This window comes from Schistocerca cancellata, chromosome 2 (genome assembly GCF_023864275.1).
Source record: "Schistocerca cancellata isolate TAMUIC-IGC-003103 chromosome 2, iqSchCanc2.1, whole genome shotgun sequence".
Lineage (NCBI taxonomy): Eukaryota > Metazoa > Arthropoda > Insecta > Orthoptera > Acrididae > Schistocerca > Schistocerca cancellata.
Genome location: NC_064627.1, coordinates 451,062,726 through 451,075,194, shown reverse-complemented (window position 1 = coordinate 451,075,194; position 12,469 = coordinate 451,062,726). Strand labels below are relative to the sequence as shown.

Genomic DNA, 12,469 nt, shown 5'->3' with positions numbered 1-12,469 from the left:
GACAAGAATGGGGGAAAGAAATACAGTAGAAGAAGAATGGGTAGCTTTGAGGGATGAAGTAGTGAAGGCAGCAGAGGATCAAGTAGGTAAAAAGACCAGGGCTAGTAGAAACCCTTGGGTAACAGAAGAAATATTGAATTTAATTGATGAAAGGAGAAAATATAAAAATGCAGTTAATGAAGCAGGCAAAAAGGAATACAAACGTCTCAAAAATGAGATCGACAGGAAGTGCAAAATGGCTAAGTAGGGATGGCTAGAGGACAAATGTAAGGATGTAGAGGGTTATCTCACTAGGGGTAAGATAGATACTGCCTACAGGAAAATTAAAGAGACCTTTGGAGATAAGAGAACCACTTGTATGAACATCAAGAGCTCAGATGGAAACCCAGTTCTAAGCAAAGAAGGGAAAGCAGAAAGGTGGAAGGAGTATATAGAGGGTCTATACAAGGGTGATGTACTTGAGGACAATATTATGGAAATGGATGAGGATGTAGATGAAGATGAAATGGGAGATACGATACTGCGTGAAGAGTTTGACAGAGCACTGAAAGACCTGAGTCGAAACAAGGCCCCCGGAGTAGACAACATTCCATTGGAACTACTGACGGCCTTGGGAGAGCCAGTCCTGACAAAACTCTACCACCTGGTGAGCAAGATGTATGAAACAGGCGAAATACCCTCAGACTTCAAGAAGAATATAATAATTCCAATCCCAAAGAAAGCAGGTGTTGACAGATGTGGAAATTACCGAACAATCAGTTTAATAAGCCACAGCTGCAAAATACTAACACGAATTCTTTACATACGAATGGAAAAACTAGTAGAAGCCGACCTCGGGGAAGATCAGTTTGGATTCCGTAGAAATACTGGAACACGAGAGGCAATACTGACCTTACGACTTATCTTAGAAGAAAGATTAAGGAAAGGCAAACCTACGTTTCTAGCATTTGTAGACTTAGAGAAAGCTTTTGACAATGTTGACTGGAATACTCTCTTTCAAATTCTAAAGGTGGCAGGGGTAAAATACAGGGAGCAAAAGGCTATTTACAATTTGTACAGAAACCAGATGGCAGTTATAAGAGTTGAGGGACATGAAAGGGAAGCAGTGGTTGGGAAGGGAGTGAGACAGGGTTGTAGCCTCTCCCCGATGTTATTCAATCTGTATATTGAGCAAGCAGTAAAGGAAACAAAAGAAAAATTTGGAGTAGGTATTAAAATCCATGGAGAAGAAATAAAAACTTTGAGGTTCGCCGATGACATTGTAATTCTGTCAGAGACAGCAAAGGACCTGGAAGAGCAGTTGAACGGAATGGACAGTGTCTTGAAAGGAGGGTATAAGATGAACATCAACAAAAGCAAAACGAGGATAATGGAATGTAGTCGAATTAAGTCGGGTGATGCTGAGGGAATTAGATTAGGAAATGAGACACTTAAAGTAGTAAAGGAGTTTTGCTATTTGGGGAGCAAAATAACTGATGATGGTCGAAGTAGAGAGGATATAAAATGTAGACTGGCAATGGCAGGGAAAGCGTTTCTGAAGAAGAGAAATTTGTTAACATCGAGTATAGATTTAAGTGTCAGGAAGTCATTTCTGAAAGTATTTGTATGGAGTGTAGCCATGTATGGAAGTGAAACATGGACGGTAAATAGTTTGGACAAGAAGAGAATAGAAGCTTTCGAAATGTGGTGCTACAGAAGAATGCTGAAGATTAGATGGGTAGATCACATAACTAATGAGGAAGTATTGAATAGGATTGGGGAGAAGAGAAGTTTGTGGCGCAACTTGACCAGAAGAAGGGATCGGTTGGTAGGACATGTTCTGAGGCATCAAGGGATCACCAATTTAATATCGGAGGGCAGCGTGGAGGGTAAAAATCGTAGGGGGAGACCAAGAGATGAATACACTAAGCAGATTCAGAAGGATGTAGGTTGCAGTAGGTACTGGGAGATGAAGAAGCTTGCACAGGACAGAGTAGCATGGAGAGCTGCATCAAACCAGTCTCAGGACTGAAGACCACAACAACAACACTCCTGGGACAGACTGTAGACCAAAGCAAAAAGCAAAGCTTCACGTTATGGCCCAGACTGGCCAATCTGGACCAACCAACCACCATGTCATCCTCTGCCAGTTCTGTCATTTGGATGCAGTATGGAGGTGCAGTGGATCAAAACACAATGCTCCTGGTCGTTGTTGGCTTTCTTGACCTTGGAGCCACTACTTCTCAATCAAGTAGTTCCCTCAGTACCATGAGGCTCAGTTCGCCCTGTTCCAGTCCTACCACCAAGGGAAAGTCCCTGGCAGCACTGGTAATCGAACCCAGGTCCTCCACATGGAAGACAACATATTGAGGTGGATAAATAGATATGTAGTTAGAAAGCAACTGGGAGTAGGTGGTCAAAAAAGTATATTACTAGAATTTAATTAAGAAAGTGTTGTACTGGATCAAATTAAGCAAGTAATTCAGCATCTTAGAAAATATGGACACAATAAAAGCCAACAATTATTGGATGGAGGTATTTAAGCAAATAGCTAAATGAGTTTGAGGTATGAAGAAGGCAAGTCTAAAAAAAAGTCAATTGAAACAAGGTAATTATTAAAGAAAAATGAGAGTTTCACAAAGACGATAATATCAGAATATGCTATATAAAACAGAATTATTTGGAAATGCCTTCACAAGAATGTGAGATCTGTTAAATATTTGAAATGGAAGTGATCGAAATCCATAAGAGGATGAAGGAATCAAATAGAAAATTCAGTTGGGTCAACATTACATCTCACCAGTTATGATGGCAGCTGTCAAACTAATTAACAACCATATGAAAAATTCTTTAGATGTCTGTATAACTGAACTGACAAATGGGAAACAAAGACATTTAATTATGAAAATAATGGCATTCTGGAAATTAGTAGTTGATGGCGTGTAGAAGAGTATTTGAAGTATGAAAAAACAGAAGGGCCAAGAGGCGCCAGTATGTCAGCAGAAATGATTAAATCTGGAGTAAAACTAATACAGTAACAAACTTGTAGAATTAATTACAGAATGCCTGCATATTGTAACAAATCTCTATAACTGTAACAATGCTTAAGTCAGGGGCGGGCAGGAATCCTGCACGTGTGCGGTGCACTTGCACGCGTGCAGTTAACAGGTGTTCTGCGTGCACACAGGGGCAAGCTGGTCACCCGCTTATCTCCCCTCCCCACCATACCTTCTGTCCGCTCCTTCCTCTGCAATGCGTTTTGTTTCCTAGCTTGCTTTATTGAATGTAGGAATAAGTTTAGTAGTAGTAGTGCTTGAAAGATATCGTGGTTTGAAAGAGTACCTATTACCTAAGATACGTTTTATTTAATTATCGCAGGTGGGGTGGAACAAAATAAGGTTAGTAGGAGTGCTTGAAAGATGTCGTGTTTTGAAAGAGTACCTATTACCTACGATACGTTTTATTTAATTATCACAGGTGGAGGGGAATAAAATTTTAACATACAGACAAACGCAAGCAGTTACTTAAATTTTCATCACTGATGTATGCTCTTAACCGACACTTACTAATTCAGCAAATGGTTTTCCAGCTCTCGCTATATTAAGCTCGTACCGCTGGGCTATCATTGTCGTCGTCCTGAAAAATTGAAAACGGTGCTCCATAAAATGTTAAATCAGTTACATAAGAGACATGACGAAAGGAAGTCGCAGATCTCTCGTGACCACAGCAACTACGACAGATTCATCTAGTATCGTCAGATCGCTCTTCTTAAGCTCAGTCAATTTCCCCATCCGCTCAGAATCCGACAATAAATTGTACTCGTCCTTGTGAAATTTGTTATAATGGCCTTCAATACTAAACTTCCGCTGACCAGCGACAATACTGCCACATATTAAACATTTTGAATTTTCACGTTTTTGCACAAAGAAAAAATGATTCTCCCATTACTTTTTAAAAGATAGCAAATCTCCACTTCTCCGTTTCCTTGTTTCACTCTGCATTTTCCGGTTCTTGAAATACAACGTTGACTACGTAGTGGTCGCTACGCATCAACGTCCGCAGCTTAGCCTGGTACTACACTGCCCCAGTCGACGATTGCACGCGAGCAGCACACGTGCAGCGCTGTGCGCTCATGAGCTGCGTGCAACGTTTGCCCGCCCCTGGCTTAAGTCTTATATTTCACAAGATAAAATACAAACAAGACACACAGCAGGATAGAACAGTGACTGTCACCAGAATAGCGGAAAATTCAGATTTGAAAGACGTGTCAGAAAAGGAGATTCCATTTCTAACCTCATCTGTTTTTGAGGAAACTCAGATCCTTTGACTGAGATAACGAAGAAGGAGTACAAGTGTGTGATATAAAAAAAAAAGATAAATTAAAACTAGCATGGATTGGATTTTATAAACTAAATGTCTTCCAGTGTGCCAGAAGCAGAAAGTTTACAATATTGTCTTACAAGTTTTGGCTTATGGCAGCACCCTTGCGATTCCTCACTGAGCAGTGAAGAGATGCATTTTTGGAATTATTAAATGAGACAATTAAACATAGAAATGTATTTTGAAACTAACTAGACTGGAAAACACAATTGTGATGTAAATGGAAATGAAATAGTGATGTGGAGAACACTTAGTCAGGCAGTGGATAGTAGATGGACCTAGAAAAAGACCATGGACCTAGAAAAAGACCAAAGTATAAACCTAATGGAATGTGGATAGATGAGATTAGAGAAAGTACCACAGTAACTAAAGCTCTTTGAAGCCTTTGTCAGACAGTAGATGTTAAAAGGTCGATTATGGTGATGGTGTATTAACTCAACAGCCAAGTGTCAGAATGCAAATTCAAAGCTTTATACTCCCATCTATCTCTCTCTCTCTCTCTCTCACTCACTCACTCACTCACTCACACACACACACACACACACACACACACACACACACACACTCCTCCCCCTCTCCCTCTCTGCCCTGTACACCATGCCCACTCCATCCCTCCCCCTCTTGCCCTGTACACCATGCCCACTCCATCCCTCCCCCTCCTGCCCTTTCTGCATGCCTTTGGCCTCTAACATTGGTATGTTTATGATGGATATTTCAAGTAGCATCACCATTTAGAAACAATATTATATCATAATTAACCCTATAGCTACTACTGGGCAGCCAAAGTTGCAGCATGTGTGAAATATCCATTTTACCTCTCTTCCTGTTTCCTTCTTCTGAAACTGCCATTGAAAGACCCTTCTCTCAGCCCATAAGTGTAAAAGGATGCTATTACGACAATCTCACTTCTATTACAGTAGTATCGTAATGAAATAAGTATTATCTAACAGATCCCTGCTGTTAATACTTGTGGCAACACTGTACTTGATTTACTTGGCTGCCACTGGCATGACTCACTCAGATTTAACAACACAGCTGTAATTGCTACACCACTACAGTATTACTAAATTGTAATATTTTTGCATTGGATGTCGAAGTGCTATTCTATTTGTGATGCTACCATTCCTTTTCTTTCAATTAGTCCTTTCCTAATTAGGAATTGCCTGCATTTCACAGTGCAGCATCGGACATTGGAAAGTTAACAGCCACATGCTGTATCTGCTCATTAATACTTTCATCAAAGTGCAGTTTATTATGTGATTGTGCATACAAGCCAGTGCACAAATAAATATAAGTAATTTGAATTTTGACTGCATAGAGATGGAAACATTGTCTGAACAATTCACCGTTTCATCATTTTGAGATGACTGTACAAGAAACCTTAGCGTAACCCATAAAACAATATAATAAAATCACTTGAATCTGTCTACACTTAAGTACATGAACCATCATAATATAAAAAACATTTCAGTAAGTATAAGGAATTACTACCCAGAAGATAATTGTACAGTTAATCTGCATTGGGCTGAAGGCTCAGTGCACACTGTGGTGGTTGGTGTTTTAATCAGAAACTTTTAACATATTTATTTATAAGTTGTTACTGTCTGCAAAAGTAAGTGAAAGTTCACTTTATCATAATGATATGATAATAGTGAATATAGTGAATGTAATTTTTATGACGTTCCTTGATACTTTAAAAATATTAGAATTCTGTCACATGCAAAAAGATGTACCATTTCCCTGATTTCAGTTATGGCAATGCCTACTCTTTGTAATATAGAATTTGGCATATTATCTTTTGATGTGTACTTCTTGGCATAGTTCACAGCTAGATGATATTTTAGGTGGAGAAAGGTAGATCTTTCGAATTATGAGTGCTGATCATCTTTTGATGTTATAAATTGCTTTTCCATGCTATTACTTTATTTTAGTAACTGTTGTTGAACATGGGAAATGATATTAGTTAAGGGCAACACAAGTTTGAAATCACTCACACTTTGTGAATAAAAGCACATTGTGCACTATGCTGTTAATAATAATAATAATAATAATAATAATAATAATATAATTATTCAAAAATTCAATTAGCACACTTTAACTTTCAGTAATGGCTGCTGTCAGACTTGTTCACAGTTTCTGATAACACTCAGAATAAAAACATTTCGATGTTCAGTTACTGTGCTGAGCTTTAAGTTTGCTTCCATTGAAAATGCCACATAAATTTCTAACAGCTGTACCACTTTAACTTATGGCTCTTGAAGGTAGCTTGCACCACTTACAAGCTGCTGAATACATAATATGAAATGCTAGCCAGCATCCATTGCAAGCCTTTCAATGTCCATATTAATGTCGTGATACTGGCTCCTCATTATATGCAAATATAGAGCCACAGTTAATCCACTTTGTCATTGTACAGCTATTGTACATACTAATTTTTCACAAGTAGCATTATTAATACAGTTTGTCGAGGCACTATACTGTCTGCTCACTCATTTTTACAGAAGTGGCTTTGCACTATGAATCTTAAGAACAGACATCTTTCTATCACTCCTAAAGAACAACTTCATAAGCAAGACACACAAAGACTAATGAAAAAGGTGGGCTTACATAGTGTCCTTTGTCCTGCCATCTTACTTATGTCACATCCAAATAATCCTAACCGTTTCTCTCTGTTTAAATATGTAATTCTTTTTGCAGTATTATTTAGTTCTTTGTTTTACATGTAACAAAACCAACATTTTGACAAATAATTCATTTTATATACTACACAGAAAAGAATGCCTTATATTACATATTTTTCTCACTAGGTGGCAACATCCTTCAGTACAGTTCTTAGCATGTGATGTCGTTCTGCCTTATTTCATCTTATTTCCACTAGATGACATATGCTTATGTTTAATTTTGACACTCACTTTCAGACAGATCGTCTGGTCTACATGTGTTGCCATCTCATGAAGTGAACATCATTTTTGAGGTAACGATAATCGGTATGCGTACATGTATCATTACATATTCTTTTTAGGGCTTTCATATTCTGCTGACTGAATTTTAGAGTGAGAATATGACAGTGGGAGTGCTTTTCATAGAAAACCTCAACTTTCGTTGCTCTCAGTGTGATACATGAAGCAGTTTATAAACTGTAGCAAAGCAAGAGCATGTTATCCTCAATGTGTCCAATAAAACACTTCAGTTTTCAAACCAATCATCGTGTTGCTGATCTTTGTTATATTTAATTACAGCAAGATGGTAACAGGTTAGTTATAATACACCAATCCCTTTTGTTTCAGCTGGCAGTATGTTGAATGAGCTGAGTTTTTAAAACTTCTTTAATGTGTGGCCCACTTCTCAGACTGTTATGGACAAGATTTTATGCATTTCTGTACTGATATCTCGTGACCTTATGTGATAAATAGTTATGATTTTTTTCAGTTCTGATTTCTCTTCATCTAATTATATGTTGACGGTGTACATTAAACAAAGATCACAATACACATTTTAAATTAATCTATTTTAAATTTGAGTGCTTGGAACAAAGTCATTACTCTTACCACTACATTATCGCCATCACATCATCAACAAGAACAAGTTATGCTTTCAACTTAGCATACAGTCCATTACATTTATCATTAGAGCATTGTTTTAATCATAAGGCTTTACTTTAATTTCGGAAATAGAAATTATTTATAAACTAGTATATGTTAAGTCTTTCAGTTTGTTAAACAATAGTGTAGGGCATGTATCTTGTTTGTCTCTTGTCATGTCTAAAGCTTATTTTGTATGTCGACAAACATATGTGTATGTATACATATTTATTAACATATATTTCTTTCTTTCCTTCTGCAGAGCATGGAAGTATCATCACCTCCAGGAACTACTGTTGGATACATTCAGCAAGAATGGAGCATTCTGTCACCTCAGTTTAGCATAAAGAATGCAGCTGGTGATGTTGTGCTGAGGATTGAAGGCCCAATTTGCACATACAGTATTTGTGGTGATGTAGAATTTAAGGTAAGGTCAAACTTGTCAAATCTGGCCATGGGATTAAGAGACGCTGCACGTGTGCTATCTACGTAGATGTCTCCAACAACTTCAGTACTCTAGAGACGGTGGAGAAAAGTGTACAGAAAACATAAGTAGTTAAGCAACAGGTCTAACAGGACAGAAAAAACACATGTTAAGGCTAGTAGTATTCAGAAGGTGAAAGACCAAAAAAGGCACTTCTGCTAAGGCATCTTCACGGCAGGGTAATGTCAGAAGAACAAAACTTCCTGTGTGTAGTGAACATCAAATAGCTAGTATTTTCTTGCCAAGTGAAGGTTCTGCAAAGTCATCTCTGATTTAGGCTTTCTGGAGACAGTTCTGCATTGGGAAGATATTTTAATGATGTTTGAGGGAAGGGGATTTGACTGTAGCCTTATCTAAATGATGACATGATGTAAGTCACTGAGAATGCTCCTTACACTAATATGAATTTTCTCTCTCTCTCTCTCTCTCTCTCTCTCTCTCTCTCTCTCTCTCTCTCTTGGCGATATTACAAGCCATGAATGAAACACACTGTCAGATGAATAAATGTAATATTTGAGTGGGTGCTAAAAGGATGGAGTAATTATACATGAATCTGAGTGATGTAATGCTTAAAACCACATATGCCATCATCTGTATCTGAGCATTTTAGTAGAAGTAAAAATATTTTCTATATAAACTGTGTTCCATGTCTACAGTTTAGAATGGAGTGTTCATTCTAGTGCAGAAGTTTTTTACAGGTTGCCAGCAGACACCAAGCACACTATTATACAGTCAGATCTTCATAAAGATTTCATAGTGGTCCAGAGATTGGCAACTTGCTTTAATGTTAAAGTTGTGCTCCTCACTAAATGCAGAAAAGTAGACTACAATATTAGTGAGTCACTGTTGGAATCAGTCAACTCATACAAATACCTGGGTAACAATTTGTGGAAATATGAAATGTATTGATCACATATGCTCAATAATAGGTAAAGCTGTGTGACAGACTTTGATTCATTGGTAGAATATTGCGAAAAAGCTGTTGACATACAAGGGAGACTATTTACAACACACTCATGCACCTGTATTAGAGAAGAATGAAAAATGCTCCTATCATAGCACAAAAAAGGTGAATGTGTCCAGGACAAAAAAGGTGAATACATTCTGGGTGGAGTTAGGGATACAAGCGAAGGGAACTATGTAGCTTTTCAACTTATCTGGCAGCTTCAAAGATATTTAAATCAAAACATCTTCACATATTTGCACGTTTTTACTTTTCTTATGTTAGTTCACATGTCTTATCTCCCCCCCCTCCCCCCCCCCCCCCCCCCCAGAAAAACTTTCTTAGCTATTGCATGTATGCTCTTCATCCATATGATATTGTGTATTGTTTACTATGACTGTCAAATCTTCTGGTTTTTGGGCACAAGATCAGAGACTTCATCTTATCAATTGCAAGACACAGGTGTGCCAACACCTTGCAGCTGAGAGAGCTCATTGAGCTGGGGAAACAGGGTTAGATGGTAGTTTGAGGTACACTGATGCACATTCGCCAATTCATATGCAGCAAGGGAAGTCAGACTCAAAATTGTATCAGTAAATTGTCAAAGTATTCGTAACGAAGTTCCTGCTCTCCACGTCAGTTCTCATGCTCAAATTATTCTTGAGATCGAAAGCTGGCTGGGACCCAAAATGAGAAGTCTGGGATATTTAGCAAGGAATGGAATGTATATTGGAAAGATAGGAGGAGGAGCATTCATTGCAGTTGACAAAAATATTGTTTCTATTGACGTGGAAGTTAAGTGTGACAGTGAAACTATCTGGTTGCATGTAACAGGTGTAGGTGAAATCAAGTTAATTGTTGGATGTTTTTACTGGCCAGTCAGTTTTCCTGTGACAGTTGTAGAGTCTTGAAGAATGTCTGTAGTCAGTAGCTAGTTGGAGGTGACTTTTAACAGACAACATAGACCGGGATGTCTATTGATTCATTTCGAGGAGTACAGACAGACAGTGATGTGAAAATACTTTTGAACATGTTTACTGAAAACTGTCTTGAGCAGCTAGTTCAGCAGTCCACACACAGTGGACATGTCTTGGACCTTGTAGTTACAAAGAGGCAGGACCTTATCGACAACATCAGTACAGAAATGGATATTAGTGATCATGATGTCACTATAGTAGCTATGGTTACTAAAGTTAATAAATCAGTTAAGAAGGTGAGGATAGTATTTCTGCTAGAAAGAGGAGATAAGCAGTTGTTAGCATCCCACACAAGGAACTGACAGTATTTAGTTCCAGTAAGTTGGATGTAGGGGAATTACGGGCAGAGATTTAGCAGATTGTAAATCATGATCTGCAGAATTATGTGCCTGTTCAGTCAGTTAAGGATGGAAAAAGACCCACTGTAGGTTTAATAACAAGGTTCAGAAACTGCTGAGGAAGCTGAAAATATGTATGCATGAAGCATGCAACTATCATCACCGTCACACCTTAGTAAAAGATTTGGCTGAGAACTCGAGAAAATTGTGGTCCTATGTAAAATCACTAAGTGGTTCTAAGGCTTCCACCCAATCACTTTTCACATGTCATACTGTGAACTCTGGATGAAGGGCAGCAGCAGATTCCGTATTTCTAGATTTGCAGAAAACATTTGACCTAGTGCCCCATTTCAGGCTGTTAAAGAAGATACAATCATATAGAAAAACTTTACAGATTTGTGAGTGGCTCGAAGACATCTTAAGTTATAGAACCCAGTATGTTCTCCTCAATGGTGAATTTTCATCTGAGACAAGAGTATTGTCAGGAGTTCCCCCGGGAAGTGTGATAGGACTACTATTATTCTGTATGTACATTAATGATTTGGTGGACAGGGTAGTCAGCAATCTGCAGTTGTTTGCTGATGATGCTGTGGTGTACGGGGAAAGTGTCATCTTTGAGTCACTGTAAGAGCATACAAGATGACAGAAAATTTTCTAGTTGGTGTGATGAACTACAGCGAGCTCTAAATGTAGAAAAATTCAAGTTAATGCTTATGAGTAAGAAAAACAAACCTGTAATGTTTGGATAAGCATTAGTAGTGTCCTGCTTAACAGAGTCACATCATTTAAATATCTGGGCATAAAGTTCCAAAGCAATATGAAATGAAAAGATCATGCGAGGATTGTGGTAGGAAAGACAAATGGTCAACTTCAGTTTATTGGGGGAATTCTAGGAAAGTGTGGTTCATATAGGATACTAGTGTGACCTGCTCTTGAGTACTGCCCAAGTGTTTTGGGATCCATACCAGGTTGGATTAAAGGAAGACTTCAAAGCAGTTCAGAGATGCACTGCTAGATTTGTTACTGGTAGGTTTGAACAACATGCAAGTGTTACAGAGATGCTTTGAGAACTCAAATGGGGATCCCTGGAGAAAAGGCGACATTCTTTTCGAGGAACAAACAGTATTGAGAAATTTGGAGAACCGACATTAGAAGCTGACTGCAGAACAATTCTGTTGCCTCCAACACACATTGCTTCTAAGGACCACAAAGATACTAGAAATTAGGACTCATATGGAGGCAAATACAGTCATTTTTTTCTTTGTTCTGTATGCGAGTGGAAGAGGAAAGGAAATGACTAGTAGTGGTACGGGGTACCCTCTGCCATGCACCATAAGGTGGATTGCGGAATATCAGTTTAGGTGTAGATGTAGATGTAGATGTAGAGCTCATGAAAAAGTGCAAATGTGTCAAGATGTTTTGATTTAAATGTCTTTGAAGCTGCCAGAGAAATTGATAAGGTAGTTCCCTTCTTTTAAATCCCTAAGTCTGCCCAGGACATACTCAGCTTTTTTGTGCTATGATAGGGGTATTTTTCATTCTGGTTCCCAACTTCTACTCTACTATAATTTTAGCATTAGACTGCCATAGCTTGGCAGCCGATGTAGATTTTTGTTGAGGAGGAGGAGGAGATTAATGTTTAACTTTCCGTCAACAACAAACTCGGATTGAGGAAGGATGGGGAAGGAAAGCGGCCATGCCCTTTTGAAGGAAATATCCTGGCATTTGCCTTAAGCAGTGTAGGGAAATCGTGGAAAACCTAAATCAGCTTGGTCAGATGTGGGTTT

At 38.4% G+C, this 12,469-nt stretch overlaps 1 protein-coding gene across 3 annotated transcripts in view; it reads left to right on the top strand.

Moving 5' to 3' along the window:
• The window catches only part of LOC126161949 (phospholipid scramblase 1), a 157,632-nt gene that overhangs the window by 100,340 nt on the left and 44,823 nt on the right, over positions 1–12,469 (top strand). For all 3 annotated transcript variants that reach the window (XR_007534976.1, XM_049918129.1, XM_049918130.1), the window contains exon 6: positions 8,203–8,367. Coding sequence is in view for 2 of the 3 variants with exons in the window: in XM_049918129.1 (XP_049774086.1) it covers positions 8,203–8,367 (165 nt within the window). In the remaining variant the exon portion in view is untranslated. The remainder of the gene's footprint in view (positions 1–8,202; positions 8,368–12,469) is intronic.